At 32.8% G+C, this 18,025-nt stretch overlaps 1 protein-coding gene across 4 annotated transcripts in view; it reads left to right on the top strand.

Moving 5' to 3' along the window:
- WDR26 (WD repeat domain 26) overlaps positions 1-18,025 on the top strand; it is a 47,894-nt gene that overhangs the window by 9,274 nt on the left and 20,595 nt on the right. For all 4 annotated transcript variants that reach the window (XM_007481479.3, XM_056815995.1, XM_007481476.3 and 1 more), the window contains exons 5-8: positions 4,080-4,177; positions 5,669-5,825; positions 9,782-9,920; positions 16,589-16,729. In XM_007481479.3, the coding sequence (XP_007481541.2) occupies positions 4,080-4,177; positions 5,669-5,825; positions 9,782-9,920; positions 16,589-16,729 (535 nt within the window). The remainder of the gene's footprint in view (positions 1-4,079; positions 4,178-5,668; positions 5,826-9,781; positions 9,921-16,588; positions 16,730-18,025) is intronic.

Raw genomic sequence — 18,025 nt, 5'->3', positions numbered from 1 at the left:
ATATTAAGTGAGTGAGAGAAGATTGCCTACCAAAAATAATTTCACGTTCTTTTATAAATTTTGTGATTTGGCTTAATTTGGCCAATTCTCATTTTTTCGTTATCAGAATACAAAACAATTGCCAGAGTTCCTCGCCTTGCAGTCAATAAGTCCTTTAAGTCAGAATATCTATAAGATATAGTTACAAGTCAACATTCATGAATTTTTTAATTATATATTGAAGTTTTTCTCATTTAATTGTATTTATAGTTTGTTTTTTAAACTAAAGGAACTTTTAAAATCTATTTTTTTTTTACATTTTGAGAAAATTGAAGTTTAATGAGATTAAATGACCTGTAAAAATAACAAGTTTTAAATTGGAGTCCAGGTTTACTGATTCATAAATAGGCCTTGATTTGAATACTGAAAACTGAATATCAATTTACCAAATGAAATAAATGTAAGAAAAAATTTTAAATAAGAACATCATAAACCATCTTTCTCAGAAATTATTAATAAGTAAATTATTTTTAAAACCAAGTAACAACCATAAACCCACATTTTACAATTTGCTTCTATTTTTTTAAACTCAGTTATTTAGTTCCTTGCTTCAGTAGTTTGAGGCTGCCTGCTGAGGTACATTGGAAAATGTGCTTGTCAGCCAGAACACTTTTTCTTGCCTCCTTTTTTCTCTCCAGTGATCATAAGCACAAAGGGCATTTTCATTTGTAATCCCTTAATAATTCAAACTCTAGATGAAAGATAATGATGGTGGTTAGTTTTTGTTTTTGTTTTTTTAATTGAAGTACTTTACAAGTATGGAGTTTTGTTTTTTTTTAATGAAACTTGGCTGTTATGGAATTTGCTTTTTTATAAAGTATATAATAAATTCAAGATATAACTTTCAAAGCTTTTCTATTTGTGATATTTTTTGACTTGCCTTCTAGTAGGAGAGGGACCTACCCCTACCTTCACATCCATTTGAAAAAGAAAAAAACTCTTTGTGACAAATATGCATGATCAAACAAAACAAACTGCCACATTGGCTTTGATAGTAGTGGCAACCATTATTATTGATGCTCCAGAATAGTGGCTTGTTATATTAGGCTTAAGTCTTAGATTTTTCTTTATGTTGTTATCTTATAATATGAACTCCTAGTTCATTATTCCAGTCTACATCTGTTCAGGTATCTTCCTAGGATTCTCTAGGATTCTTTGTCATTCTTTCTTATTGAATGATAATATTCTATTGCATCACTGCTCTTTATTCCATTATAACATTAGTAAAATGCAAGTTCCTTGAGAGCAGAGACCTTTTCGTTTTTTCAGTAGCCCTTGTACCAACTAGTGCTTTGATTATATAGTAGGCATTTCATAAAATCTTATTGAACTAGATGGTTTATTTAAGAAGTCAAGACAACTCCATTGTAGCAATATAGGTTAATGTTAACCACTGATTTGTTTGCATTTCTCACTTCTAAATAATAATTTGGATATGGAAGATGTTTTTACATCTGAATTTTTATTTATCTCATAAGCACTTAAGGAAATTGAAAGATTTTAAGTTTAGTTTTAAACTTTAAATCCACCCTTTAAGTCTTACCCATTTATTATAATGGTAGCTGCTTATGCTTGTTCTTGACCTACTGCCTTCAAACAAGTCTCAGTCTCTCCTAACCTTTAAAAAACAACAAAACCTCACTAGACTCTTATCATCCTTTATCTCTCTCAGCCTAATTCCTTGAAAAAAACTGCCTCTACTTGCTTTCCTCTTGCTCCTCTTGGCTTTCATCCTTATTACTAAATTTGAAACTACTACTCTCCAAAGTTACCAGTGACCCCTTAATTGCCAGCGCTGATGGGCTTTTTCTCAATCCTTATCCTTCTTGATCTGCTTCATTTGACACTTTTAATCACCCTCTTCTTCTGTATTCTCTCCCTTTTTGTCACACTACTCTCTGGGTTCTTTTCCCTATCTTGTCTCTCACTTAACTGATTGGGCCTCCCCCCTCTCATTTCTCTGTCTCTCTCTCTCTCCTTCCCCCCCATATAAATGAACTCTTGATACAAATAATCTGGCACTTTGTTTTATTTTACTTATTATACTGTGATGGTACTGATTTTGTTTTTTAAGACATTATCATAATAATACTTTAACCAAAGAACAAAACTTGCTTTGTTGTTTGCAGATTGTGAGATTTATATGTAAATAAAGTTGGGTGAACAAAAAAAAATCTCTCATCTCAGCTCTCATGGATTTAATTAACTATCATCTTTATGTACATTGCACCAATATCTACATATTCAGTACAAACTTAATATTGCCTATTATTTCACACTGAATTTCCTTTTGACATCTTAAACTCAACATTTCTAAGACCAAACTCATTATCTTTCCCTCTAATTTTTCCCCTCTTTCAGGCTTCCCTATTTTTGTCAAAGGCATCAATCACTATTTTTCCAGTGGCTTCACTCCTTCAGTCGTTTGTCTCACATATTCATTCAATTGTCAGTTACTGTTTCTACCTTCACAAACATCTCTCTTCAATTCAGTCCCCTCTCTACTCAGGTTGCTGCCACCATATAGTTCCTCATCAGCTTCTGCCTAGATAATTTCTTCTTGCCTCAGGTCTCTCACCACTCCACACGTTATTGCCAAAGTAATTTCTCTTTAACATAACCCTGACTGACTCCAGTGGCTTCCTAATTACATTTAGAATAAAATGTAAAATCTATTTGTTTAGCACTTAAATTCTAACCCCAACTCTTCCTTTCATACTAGTTGGACATTATTCTACTTCTTGCCCTAGATAATTGAGCCAAAGTGCACATGGAGCCAAAGCTCATGGACACTCTATGTCCTGTCTCCATGCCTTTGACCTGGCTATCCTCATTGTCTAAAATATACTCTACCTTTACATCTACCTCAGAGTACTTCTCTTTATTTTTTAAAAAACCCTTACCTTCCATCTTGGAATCAACACTGTGTATCGGTTTTAAGGCAGAAGAGCAGTAAGAGCTAGGAAATGTGGGTTAAGTGACTTTCCCAGGGTCACACAACTTGGAAGTGTCTGAGGCCAGATTTGAACCCTGGACCTCCTGTCTGTGGGCTGGCTCTCAATTCACTGAGCCACCTAGCTGCCTCTTTTCTTTAAAATGCAACTCAAGCAACTATTTTCTACCTGAAGGCCTTCATGATCTCTCCAACTGCAATCTGCTAGTTCCGTCTTCTAAACTCTCTTAAGTACTATTCATATGTTGTATTTATTTCATTCTCTCTCTTTCTCACACACACGTTTTATGTCTATTTGATATGTCCCCCATTAAGATATGAGCTATGTGTTAGGATTATTTCTCTCTAAACTTGTACATTTAACCCCTACCTGGCATGTAATAGGTACTGATAGGGTAATCTGTGTCCTTGTAGTAACAAAATGTTTTATATGACCTAATATTTTCTAGATATAATTTCTTTAATTTGATTATACCCTAAAATGCTTCACTTCAAGGTCATTTCTCTTAATAAAATAGCAAGAATTAGGTCAAGGATGTACTTAAAACAAAAGGCCTTAATGTATTTTCCCAAAACTTTAGCTTTTACTATGTCAGTTTATCTAGTGAGTACTAAAGCAGCCCCTAAGCTTTGTTCCTTGAAGCTTGGAGTTGAACCTCTCTAATGGCTCACACAAAACTCATTAAAATAGACAACAATCCTGTGAACTAGATGTAGTACAAGATTTATCCCTATTTTATAGATTAGAAAACATGAAGCATTGAGAGATTGTGACCTGCTAGAGTTTTAATCTTGGTTACCTAAGTCTAAAGTGTTTTTTACTGTATCACATTGTCTAGTTAATCAAACCTTTGCTTAAAGGTCGAATACTTTAGAGATTTTCTGGGTTTGTGTTTTAATTTAGGCTAAGTTCCTTTAAAGAAAACATGTATTTTCACGGTTGTTCACAATTAACTATATGACCTAGTTACTCATTTTCCCCTCCCCTTTTCTCTGAAATAAAATTGATTGCATAGGTACTATTTTTTTATTCTTTTAATTCCCCCCAAAAAATTGGCATTAGCTAATTTTGCAGTGTCATTCATAGGTATCTGATGTGTAGCCATGCAGAAGACTTACGTGCAAAAGCAGAATGGGAAGGCAAAGGAACAGCTTCTCGATCTAAACTTTTGGACAAACTCCAGAGTAAGATTTTTAAATTTTTTATCTGATAGTTACATTTATTTCCTAAAACTAAAACTAATGTGGATTATTAAGATTTTTTTTTGTAATACAAATGATTTACCATGAGGGATGGCATGGGTTTTGTTTTATATACATGGGCTCCTTAGATCAGCATAAAACACAATTTCTGCCTCATTTTATTCCCAAGGTACAAAGATTTTAAAAAAAGTTAACTCCTCTCTCCTTCTCCACCTTTAGGCAAATGCTGCTGCTTCTTTTTTAACTCAAAAAAAAAAAATATATATATATATATAAAACAATTACTAGGAATAAATGTGTCCAGGAGAAGTTAGGTGGATCAGTGGATAGAGAGGCAGGCCTATACACAGGAGGTCTTGGGTTCAAATGTGGCCTCAGACACTTCTATTCTTTGTGACTCTGGGCAGGTCACTTAACTCCAATTGCCTAGACCTTACTGCTCTTCTGCCTTGGAACCAATACTTAGAGTATTGCTACTAAGACAAAAGGAAAGAGTTTTTAAGTTGGGAGGAGGGAAGGAATAAATGGGCCCAGTAGAATGCTTCATTCTTAATAATTTAACTTTTGTGTAAAAAGCTTTTTTCTTGCCCTCTCCAGACAAATCAAGGGTTCCCACAGCCTTTTTTCGTGAAGTTGGGAGGCCTAGGTACCAAGAATGTTTCTTGAAGCCCAAGAGAACAGCACAGTTGGGAAGGTATAGGACATTTAAGGGTTGGAGTAGAACTGGCAGCAGTGTCTGAAGTTGTGGGGCATTGGTTATTTTGTGTTAGTGTAGATTTAATACACTATCTGGAACAGTGGTAGTTTGTTGGGACCTGGAATTTATCCTTTTGATTCAATCCTCTTTGCTAGGTCTCCCAGGCATCTTAGTGGAGACTTTCTATATTTTTAAGAATAGCATTATCCCTTATTTAGTATTTATTAGCTAATATTTTTTATTAAATAGGAAAACCTAAATAAATTTTTAACTTTCTCTCCAGGTAAATTTAGTTCTTGTTTCAGTACCATTATAGACAGCCTTTGATAGTCGTGAAAACAAAATGTTTATAGATAGAAGTGTTCTAGGTGGTTTGACATAAATACTATAATGCTGATAATAATAACTGGAAATGAAAAGCCAGAGGATGTTAAGCAAGTCTCTTTTTTAAAAAAATAGGCCTTCAAGTCATTTAACCCCCATTGTCTAGCCCTTACTGCTCTTCTGCCTTGGAGCCAATACACAGTATTGACTCCAAGTCAGAAGGTAAGAGTATATTTTTTAAAATAGGCCTTTCCTGATCCTTCACCCGTTTACTAATGACCCCCCCCCCTTTATATTGTCTTATTCTGTATTATAGAAGCCGAATTATTTACATTGTCTCCCCATAAAAACATAAGCTTCTGCAGAAGCTTTTCAACTTTCGTCTTCTCAGTCTTTAGCTCTTAAGAAATAATTGACTGACTGACTGAAAATAAACTCTTTATTTTATTAAGCCTATTTGCCACCATCAGTGATGCTTCCCCCAAGGCGTTTACAGACTCTGCTACGTCAAGCTGTGGAGCTACAGAGGGATCGGTGCCTATATCACAATACCAAACTTGATAATAATCTAGATTCTGTGTCGCTGCTTATAGATCATGTTTGTAGTAGGTAAGAAAGAAAACTTTTTATTCATGTTGTGATTTATAATCTTTTTTATAAGCAGTCCCATTTTCCTTATACTGTTAGGGGATATATGAGCTGGAGTACCCTTGAAGCTATAAATTCTTTTCTGAATTGTTCTTCATTCTAACATGCAAAAAACTTAGAATGGCTATTTTTAAAATGTTCTCCATTCCCCCATCCACATTTGGCTATTAATTTCACTAATTGTCCACATTTAACTACGAAATCAAATTTTCAGAGAAGCAGTTGGCACTGTATGTTTACATTATTTTGAGGAATATTTTACTCTTAGCTAACTGTGCACATAATTTAACTTAGGGGAATGTAAAGTTGTCCTTCAGTCTGGGATTCTTTTAATTATTAGTGAAGTAGGAGCATATTTCATGACCTCTAAAGTTAAAAGTGTCATTAGAGTAGTTGACATACTGAAAAACAAATTGTGAAATCTTTCAAACCCCAGGAAGGAAATAATTTGGGGCTAGTGGACGAAGGAGAACAGCTGCAATACACATAGTCCATTTCTTTTGCCAGAGATGATTAAAGATATGATGAAAGTAGCTTGAACAGGAAGGACAAAAGTAGTAAGTTAAGTGTGAGGGCCATGGACTTCTTGTAAATGAGGAACCTACATAAGCTACTAAAATAATGGTGCAGGCAAGTACTGTGATTTAAAAGAAACATAATTTTTGCTTATTTTGTAATCAGTATCTCTACCTGGGTGCCTGGCTTTTGATTTTTTTAAAAAATCTAAGCCTTTTATTATTTCATTGGGGGGAAATCTTAAGTAGAGCATTCTAGAGAAATGTGTCTAGAGTTTTTCAGTCAGACTGCCCAAATGTAAATGTTTGAGTTCAATTTGTGGGCAGTTTTTAAGCTTACTCTTTGACAATCCAAACTCTCTTCCTTGAGTTACCTTTTAAAATATGAGGATTCATGTTTTTTACATAGGGTGTTGGATAAAAAAAAAAACACATATTTTAGCCCTTGACGCTTTGGGGAAATTTGAGAAGGATACTGGTTAAAATTAGAGCAGCTATGATGCCAAAAATCTTAATTTGACTACTGGTTTCTAAATTTTTTGTTGGAGTACATAAGATGACAATTTTTGGGGAGGTTAGCTAAATCAAGAAGTGCTAATAATAATGTCAATTGTATGCTTACAGAACTATGAGCAAAAAGATTCTTTGAATTCCTATTTTGCAGGGTAAATATTTATAAAATTGACATGTGGATTCCTAAATTTGTTAGCTACTTTTCTAGGTACCTATGAAATGAAGTAAAAAACTAGCAAGGGTTTCATAACCCTGTAGGAAATTCCTTTGAAGGTTTATATAGAAAAGTTATAATTCCTACTCATAGAAATGGCTAACAGAAGGAGGGTTTTTTTCTATGAAGGTACCAAAAAAATCCCATTATTAAACTTTTTGGAGATAAAGGAGAGAATTGGGCTCCTCAAGATGGTAATTCTTATCATTTTTCCTGCTTTGCCACCCACCTGCCCCAAAAGTCAAAACACTTCAAACTCAAGGTTTATATTCTCTTCAAATCAACCCACTCTGTCTTAATATTGTTGAGTCAAAAGTTGTAATTCTGAAATTTTATGCCTTTTAAATTTGATACATTGAAGTAATCTTGATTCTATTGTTTTTAAGAGAATGTCATGCCTATGATGTCAGGGTTATTTCTATGATCATAACAACTTGTACTTTTTCTTTTGAATTGTGCCCTAATACTTATTGGACTGTCAGCTATATCAGAGTACTACTACACAGAATTAAGTATGATTATGTCATACTGGTCAGTAAAGGCCTTGGATTGAGCCCATCAGACTAAATCACTTCCAGTCCTTAGGAGGATGGTCAGGGGGAAAGGGAGGCTGTCTTCACATTTCCTGACCCATCTAATAGAGGACTTAAAAGGACACCGTTGAGGTATTAAAAATTTTTTAATCCAATTTAACTCAATTTCAAAAATTAGATCTTAAAATTGGAATGTTTTCAGTTTAATTCAGGAAACATTTGCTGAGCACCTATGTGCAAGGCGCTATGCTCTAGGGAACATGGCAGATACCAAGATAAGATATGGTCTCTTCCTCAAAAGAGCTTATGATCTAGTGAGCTCCCTTTCTATATATAGGATTGCATATAAACTAATGACATTGGATGTGCTTTTTCCTACTCATAGAAACATTGAAGATGTTTGTGAGTTGGAAGCATAAATAAGTTAAATTTTTGGCCAGTTAGCCTTGACGGTGTTTCTTTAAGTTGGCAGGTTTTTTTAACCACCATCCAATGGAAATAAATTTTCCTGCATATAGATTAAATACAATAAATAAAAATGTTAGATTTTTGATTTGCATTTTGTAAAGTAGCATTGTGTGCATATTATAGAAATGTTTTGCTTATAATTTATCAAGTGAATTATTTAATACATATTGGTGGTATTGATATATTCAAAAGTAAATGTGTATAAACTTGTTTTAGAGGCTATGTATAGGTAATATTTCATAAGTCCTCATTTAGGGAAATTAATATTTAAGATAATCACTCCTTGAACAACACTTCAGTAACAGGCATTCCAATAAAAATAATATCTATGACAGACTGGTTTGTGCCCTATAATTTTATGAATCAGTCCTTTAATAAAGGTATTCTGCCACTCTTAATTTAAATTCATCTTTGCATTAATTATTGACTATTATGGTGAATCATATGCCTAAGGAACGTGTGTATTGTGCATTGCTAGATGTCGGTTTTTAACTATTGTGACTCTAAAATTAGGAAAAGTAAATTTCAACTCTAAAGTTTCAAGTAACTTCTAGAGAAGTTTTCATTGTTTGAAGGATAACTTTGATATTGGTATGGCAATAGTCAAACCTTTCTGCCCTTGTAAATTGCACCTGTTCATATAGAGAATTATTTTTGTGGGTTTTTTTTTTAATTCATTTAGTTTTGCAGGCAAAGTTAAGCCTTCAAATATTTCTTTTTCTAGGGTGAGTTACAGTTTATAACAAATAATAAAAATAAAAATGCCGATTCTATTTATTGTAAATAATCCATAGACTAGAAAAATATTTTTTAAAATTATTTGATGTCATTTTTAAAATAATTTTTTTGAGGCAAATTTTCAAACCATCTAGATCTAGTAATCTAGAAGTGATCACAAAAAAAATATGAAAAACACATGATCCTACAACTGGGATTTTGCTATAAACAAAGAAGCCTTCCTAAATTGAAGGACATTTAGCCAAGCTAATTTTCTAGATTCCTTGATAGTTAAAATTTAGCCAGAGGAAGAATGACTTTTTCTTTGAAAGTCTTGCTTTTGTGTGTCTAGTTTTAACTGATGCTTTGTAATCACTTCAACAAGGTTCACATAGTTCTAGGAACATTTAACAGGGCAGACCCTGTTTGTAATGGTAGTTGAAGTTAGTGCTTTTCACTTTACAGAGCTACAATAATTTGGATGGTGTATATTGTATTTGACCAGGGCAAGAGCTAGAGGATTGGATTGAAGGTTTTGTTTCTGGCCCGAGACTATTTCATATTTGTGTTTAACTTGCTCATTATATAAAATGTAAATGTTGTTCAGTACCACCTCATAAAGTTATTATAACATTGAATCTTTAATTCCAATTGACATAAAGGCTCTAAACTAATCACTACTGGTATGAATTAATTCTGGAAAGACCAAAACTAATTCTGAATAGATGCATAAAATTTTTTATCATTTTTTTAAAGAAAATGATGAAGTAAAATTTCAATTACTAATTTTTTCCAAAGATATGTTTAGAATATATATTTTTTACTCAACTTGCAATTGAGAGCTTTCTACAAAGCAATTGAGAGACATGTCTACATAACTTAAAAACACATAAATTATTATAAGAAACTTCATTATAGTTTATCTTGATTAATTAATTTATTTTATTTTATTTTTAGGAAACAATTCCCATGTTATACACAACAAATACTTACAGAACACTGTAATGAAGTGTGGTTCTGTAAGTTTTCTAACGATGGCACTAAACTAGCAACAGGATCAAAGGATACAACTGTTATTATATGGCAAGTTGATCCAGTAAGTATTCTCCTATGAATAGCTTTATTAGATTTTGTTTAATTAAAAACCGTAACAAGTTTTTTATTTATATTGTATATGTACATATACATATACATATATATATAGTAGATCTTGTTTCCGTTTTATACATTATACTCCAACAATATTGCTTTTTGTATTTTACCTCTCTAAGATTATGCCTCTTGGTATTACCTTTCTTTTGTTATTAACATTTAAAGTTCAGTTATATCTACCATCTAAATCCAGTGTCCAGTTGTTGTAAATGATAGCTTTTATAAAATCCTTTAATTCATTAACTTTCTGCTTACCACTAATTGCCATTGTAGAATATGCAGTACTAGTTATGTTGTTATTATCACATATTATACATTATATATATACATGAAATGTCTGGGCAAAACCATTTTGTGTTTCATTTGCATTATCTTTGCTCTCTGTAGAATCAATTTTTTTTCCTTATTACCAAATGAACTTTCTGGAGATTTTTCTTTAGTTATACAATTTTATGACTTTAAACTTCAATTAGCCAATCATACTTAATGCCCAATTGAATTCACCAAGTGGATTTAAGAGAGAATGGGGTGGGGGTAACCCAATACAGGGGAAGAGGAGAAAGAGAAAATAGTGAACTTATAATAGAGAATTTGAGGACATTAGCATTGAAACAGTGAAGACTAGAAGAGCTGATGAGAAAACTTCAAAGAAGAAAAAAAGAGAATTCTCCAAAGAGAGAATCAGGATCTGAGACTCATAAAATCCAAGGAAGTATCCAGAAAAAGGAAGAGTTTCTAGGATAGAATGATCAAGAAATGTAAAAAATGCTAATAGAATAAAAATTTTTAAATTTGACTACAATTAAGTCATTCATTAATTTTATATTGTTATATATCAGCATATAAATATTATGAACATATTTATATTAAAATAAACTTCTATTTTTATATTGTGATTTCACAATAGAAATGATGTCAAGAATGACTAAATGAAGCAAGATTTGACTAAGAGGTCAAGAATAAAATTGAGAAAGAACTAGCAGGTCATAGTTTCAAAGGGCAAGAAATAAACAGCATGTTTGATTTTTAACTATTAATGAGAAGAAAAAAATGGGGCAGTAGCTATAAAAGTGTGTGGGGAAACAGAAGCAGAAATGTGAAATTGAATAGAGAGGTAACTGGGAGTCTTTGGCAGTGGTGAAAGCTTAGAAGGATAGATGCAAATGCATCTAAAAGGGCTTATGAACAGTATACAAGAGGGAAGGGAGCTTTAGGAAAAGTAGGTGGAACAAATTAGTTTCCAAGGGTTTGTACCAAATGTCTAGTGAACAAATAGGGAATGTGATTAAGAGGACTGTTGTTGTTTTAACCTTGAATCAAGAGGAGATATGTGTTAATGGCATGGAGAATAGAAGTAAATGAAGTTGCTGCAGAACTGAGTATCGTTTTAAAGGGAAGCGCAGATCTGGAACTGATTGACATTTTTTCCCCATCTGAACAGTGTAATATTAAAGATCATGATGTGTATCATGTCCTTTTAACAGTGTACTCTTAAGGCATAGGTTTCACATGACCCAGAACAGTCCCAAATATGGCGTGATCAGATTAAAATGTAATTGAGAACTATTTAACCAAGTAAATAAAAATACAGGACGACATAGATAGTATTATGTACTTTTTTTTCTGAATCAATATGTGGCCTCAAGGATTTTTATTTAAAATATTAGTTGCCCCCTTTTCTACTTGAGTTTGCACCACTACTATAAGGGATTGTCTAAATTCTTTTGATGTGCAATGATTTTGATATTTTAATTAACTAATATAAGATAAGAAATTATTGTCTCTGATTTTACCTCTGATATTCCTTCTATTTATTCATCTTTAGTGAGTAAAAAGAATGGAAGGGTAGAGAGGTCTAGCATTTAAGTTCAAGATTACAGTTCTAATATTACTCTTGTCTTCCTTAATTTTATCAGTGAAATCCTTGCCCTTGCCCAGTGTTACCAAATCAACCTTACTCAAAAGACCTAGGAGTCATCAGATGCTGATAGAGCAAGGCAACCAAATGTGGTGAAAAGCTTTGTATCGTAGCTCTGCCATTTGAGCTCTCTATGAACTTGGGCAGTCACCACTCAGAGCCTCAATTTTGTTGTCTTTTAACTGGGGATAATAATACTTGAACAACCTACTTCACAGGGTGATTGTGGAAAAGATGCTACATAATGATGAATGCCATTATGATTATGATGTGGACTCAGTACCTAATGTTGTATCTCAGTGCTTCTCCTCAAATTTGTCTTTTATAACATATTGTCACTTACTGATCTGAATGGGACCTCAATTTCTTGCACAAAGTATTCATTATGGAGTTTAATAAGTTAGAGGTACAGAGGTAATCTTAAATATGTCCTCCATATCTATAACATACTTATGAAATGGTGGTGCTATTGAAATCTCAAGAATTAGATAACTGTGTGGAGATGTGTGATGTGACATGTTATTGGACAAGCCCAACATGTTGCTTAACCATAGTTTCTTGCTACACAAGAGTTTTCTTTTGGAGGTAGAAAAGAAAGTGTGGTTTTTTTCTTGGTTTTTTAAAATAAGCAAAACAATGAGGGAAACTTTACTTATGCTTATTTAGTTATACAGGCTGCCTTGCTTTGTTGAGGATGTTCTACTAGTTTAATAAATTATACCAAGATCTTTAGAGAAAGAAAAACGTATAAGAGAAGTCATTGCTTCCTTAGTTATTTTTCTGTTACTATTTAAGTCTTAGAAATAGTAGTAGTTCAGCCAACCCATGAAAAATTTTTATAAAACTTAAAGAGGTCAAAAGATAAGTGAGCATAAACACTTATCCACAGAAATTCTAGTTCAAGAAAAGTGTTACAAACTGATTTGAAGAATTTTTTTTTTCCATAAAAAATGAATTTGGGAAAAAATACTGTATTTGCTAAGGCCACATTTGTTTGCAATTTATTCAATTCAGTTGTTTCTCTTCCTGACTCCATTTGAAGGTTTTCTTGACAGAGATACTGGAGTGGTTTCCATTTCCTTCTCTAGCTCACTTTACAGATGAAAAAACTGAGGCAAAAAGAGTTAAGTGACTTGTTCAGGGGCAAGATTTGAGCCTACCCTCCCATCTCTAGGCTTGGCCCTCTTGTCCTCTGAGCTACTTACCTTCTCTAAGGCCACAAATATTTGGGTTCAGTTTGTTTTAAATGTAAATATTTAAAGTGTTAATTGTGTTACAAGTGCTGATTTTCTTCATTGTTCCATGGGTGGGGGGTTTTTCCCCAGAACCTCTGAAAATATTAACATTAGTATACAACTAACTAAACTTCCTTGCCCCTCAGCTGAACCAGAAATAGAGGAAGATAATAAATTTCTGGGTTTATATGGATCTCTTAGAATGGAAAAAGAGGTTCCACTACTTTAAACATGGCAGTATAGAAGTTCTGGAATAACTAGGAGGGGGCTGAAACTCTACTAGTTAGCATTATTTGTTTATAACCTTCTTAAGCCTGTACTTACTAGGTTTAAATTTTAGTATACTTGTGTGATATTTGGACTATTTTTTTTTCCATTAGCTTAAATGTATATCTTTCTGTTGTCTTCAGGCCCATGTTATGGAAGTATATCATTTCTATTCAGAATGTTGAAGTCAAAACACTGTTTTTAAAATTGTCTGAGTTTCCATCCATGATTTATTGATTGATAATATTGGTCCCTTATAAGTCCTTGCAATTCAAGAATCTTTGCTAAATTATGAATGTTTTTAGAATGAATGCAGGGAAAACAGCAAAGTTGGGATATGTTTTCTAACAAAATCAATCCTGTCACATTCAATTAAATTACTTTGGGCCATTATTGAGTGGAGAAACATCATTGCTTAGTTAAAGCCAATGAATATCAATTGTTTTTCTTTTGTAATGCAAATAACATTATTAATAATTAGTTTGGTACTTGATTTTGGATAACAGTCCATAAATTTAATAGACTGAAACAAATAGGCATATTTTAAATATTTATTTCACAGCATTATTGGAAGAATCAAGTAAATTTTGTGTAAAGCACTTTATAAATATCAATTATAACTAATTTTTATGTGTATGCTGGTCATACAAATAAACATGTATTTCCTTCTTAGAGGAAGTAAATGAGTTTTAAGAAAATTGTAAAATTAGTTTAAAATGTTTTGTTCTTCATCTTTCCATTCTCTTTGATATTATTTTTAAAAATATTTATAAGTGAATAGTTAGATATATTTTCTTTTAATAAGATAACCAATGTGATTCTGGTCTTATAATATGGAAAGGAATTGGAAGACTGGCATTAATGAATGTGGATAATGCAAATATGTAAACTGGAGTGAAGAAAATATGGATCTGATTTTTTTTTTTTCAAACGGCTAAAGAAGACTAATACTCTAGAGATTTTGTCTTAAACCTATAGAGCTAACTCCAGTTATATTTAATTTGATACAGCAAAATATTTGGGGTTTTTAGGATGCTGAGTTTGAGGACTCTATGAAATGTCCTAAAAGTGGGTTTCTCAGCATCTATATAAAATATTAGCTCTGAGTTAAAATGTTAATGAGATTTTTAATATAGCATACCTTGGATTGTCATTTTAATTGAACTAACCTTAAATAAATTTCCTCAGAGTTGAGGAATGTTCTCTTCCATTTATCCCTAAAACTTTTTGATCATGTTTGGAACTGTCCCATTCCTCATCTCTTACCTCTTAGCTGTGGTGCTTTCCTTCAAATCTCAATTAAAGTCCCATCCCACCTCTGCAAGAATCCTTTCCAAATCCTACTTATTGCTAGTGCTTTTCCCACTTTGGATTATCTCCATTTTATCCTGCATATATCTTGTTTGTACATCATTGTTTGCATGTTGTTGCCACCATTAATACCGTAGGCTCCTTGAGAGCAGGATCCTTCCTTGTATCCCCAGCATTTAATAAATATTAGCCAAGTGATAATTTTGGGAGTATGCCTCACTTCTTTAGTAAATGCATATTTGTTTGCTTACAATTATATGTTCATACTACTTACTAATAATCATGTGCATTTTATAGCTTAAACCAAAATATAAATGAAAAAAGAATGTGATAATGATGATATTAAGTGAGCCTAGAATTAGTAGGAAACTACAGGAGTTTGAGTAGGGGAGTGACAGTTATATGTGTGCTTTAGGAAAATCACTTTGTCAGATTGATTGAATAGGTTAGGTGAAAAACCAATTAGGAAGCCATTGCAATTTTCGATGAGAGATAGTGAAGCTGTAAACTGTGATGGTGGTTTGGGGTGTAGAGAAAAGTAGACCAGGACCAGAAATATGAAGGAAAAAAAAGATAAGATTTAGCAGTTGATCTCTTTGTGGGTTGAGATAGAATGAGTAGTCAAAAAAATGACATTGAGCTTGTGAGCATGGGTGAATGGGGTGATATCCTCAAAAGTGAAGGTGAAGTATGCAAAGGAGTGGGTTTGGAATGAAAGCTAATGTAAAAAAGTTTCTGGTGCAGACCCAATTGATCTGTTACTTAATGTTGTAGGACTGGCTCTATCCCACCTAATCAATGGAGTCATGAGCCACTGCCCTCAGCATGGAGCCAGGGGTGTGGAAAAAAAAAGGATTTTTCCAGAAGTACCTGTATAGGTACTACTGTGGAGGGCTAGTCCTTAGGTTATAACTGCCCAAGAGGGCCAACCCTAGGTCAGAAATAAGGAAAGTTGGCATAGAAAAGGAAAATTGTTGTGGTATGAGGGATAGGTTAAGTTCTAGTTAGAAACAAGGCAACACAAAGAGAATAGGGTGTGATATATATCTTCCTACCTTCTAATTGGTTAATCATGCAGTCTGGAGTCAGACCACAGACCCCATTTTGGAGAGTTCATTGCTTTTATAATTTACCCTCACTTTAACTGTCTTTCATTGACTCCCACTATTAATCTATTTATATATCGTGAGAAATCTCTTCTATTACTAGAAATATATTAAAAGAAATCTTAGAAATATGAGTTCTGTAACTGTAAAAAGCATTTTGTTGGCAAGTAGTTGACTCCGTCTAGGTTGATAGATATATCGCTTGAGCTCTGAACTTAAGTTCTGATCTGCAGTAGAACTAAAACCAATCAGGTATCTATACCAACTGCCAGTTTAGAAACAGTGGGTCAAAACTTTCAAGCTAATCATTAATGGGATCTGGCCCACAAAGACACCTAGGCAATATGAGGTGACCCAGTCACCAAAAAAAAAGAAGTAGCTACATTCTGTTAAAATGTCCAACCAGGATTTCAGATTCTCTGGATGAAACACACCTCTTTACCTAGAGGCAATAGATAAGTGGTGTAAATTGAGACTTTTTTTTTTTTAAGGCAAAGTTGGGGTAGGAATTTTTATAGCTATGTATAATTTTTTTCTATTTTTTTTTCAGTTGTAGGGGGAACTAGGAAGAATAAAAAATAAAGTTTTAGTCATTAAAAAATAAATTTGGAAGGGAGGAAAAGCATTTTGTTTATACATCTTAAAATGAATAAAAGTCAAGCAGGTTTGTCTCAGAGCATTAATCAAATATTTTGGTAGATGTTAAATAAAGGGACAAATCAAAAGAAATTACATTGATTTGAAATATTTGTCAATTTGTTTTTTTCTTTTTCAGGATACACACCAGCTAAAATTGCTTAAAACATTAGAAGGGCATGCTTATGGTGTTTCTTATATTGCGTGGAGTCCAGATGACAACTATCTTGTTGCTTGTGGCCCAGATGACTGCTCTGAGCTTTGGCTCTGGAATGTACAGGTAAGCAATAATTGCATTCTTTGTATTTGTTACAAATGTACTCTAAAGTTAATGACTGAAGGCAAGGTGAATTTTTTGCAAGAAATTTAATCCATTTAACATACATTTAGAATTTTTTTATTTCCAGATTCTCTCCCTTCTATCTTTTTACCCATTGAAAAAGGAAGCAATATGATATCACTTATGTAGAGGAAGTAGTTATCCAAAACATTTTTCGATATTGGCTGTGTTGCCACCAAAAAAAAGTAAGAAAATTTAAAAAGTATGCTTCAGCCTGCACTTGGAGTTCATTAGATCTAGCCTTTTTCATCCTGAGTCCTTTAGAAATATAATGGATCATTGTATTGATCAGAGTAGTTAAGTAAAAAGAAAATTTCAAATAGCTCTTTTAATTTTCTGTTAGGGATTCATGAGTCTATACCATAGTGCCATAAAACTGAAGAAATGCCTACTAAACATTTTTAGGGACTTTCTTTACTAAGTTTATGGTAATAATAGGATGAATTTTATAGCAATCTAAGGATACTGGAAGATTGCCTTTGCTATTATGGATATATTTAATAAATTTGGCATTAATCATAGTTTTCTACTTATGACAGTCTTAATTTTATGGCTACCATTTAATGTTATGTTCAAATTTAGCTTGATGGTACCAGATGCTCTTTTGCCCAGGTCCCAGGTAGGACTTTACCACAATTCAAGTTCTTGAATCTACTTTTCACCCTAAATAAGACATTTGCTTTTGTTTGGGTTGGGAAGTAAGCCTTAGGCATTTCTTTAAGTTCCCAAAAGGCTTCTTTGCTAGCTGGTTTGTGAGGCAAAGCTTTTTAGTTGTTATTTTTTTTTAACTGAAAGAAACATAATAGTTCTGATTGACTTTGAGGTTTTAAGATGAGAACCAATGGGGATAGACTTTTGAATCCCCTGTATTTATAAATATGTTTACTGTGGCTTCATTGAATAACTACTGGAAAGGATTTAAAAAAAAACTTAGCAGAATGAAGAATACTAGGAAATAGCTAAGGCTGAATTATATAATTGCAATTCTGATTCTAGTATTAATTTTCCTTAATGCTACAATAATTTATTTTTTAACTTAAAAATCCCAAGTTTTCATTTGGATCAATTTCCATTCAGTCAAGTGTATTTTGATATCCTGCTTGCTTTTACAGTGTATCACTTTAACTTCAGAAACTCCTTGAAAAGAAGATAATCTTTAATCAACTTACATAGAAAAACGCCTTATTCTTCAAACTGTACCTGAATATCATTTGTTGCTTTCAGTTCCTTGTATGT

Source organism: Monodelphis domestica, chromosome 2 (genome assembly GCF_027887165.1).
Source record: "Monodelphis domestica isolate mMonDom1 chromosome 2, mMonDom1.pri, whole genome shotgun sequence".
In the NCBI taxonomy this organism is placed as follows: Eukaryota; Metazoa; Chordata; class Mammalia; order Didelphimorphia; family Didelphidae; genus Monodelphis; species Monodelphis domestica.
This window is presented reverse-complemented; position numbering and strand designations above follow the sequence as displayed.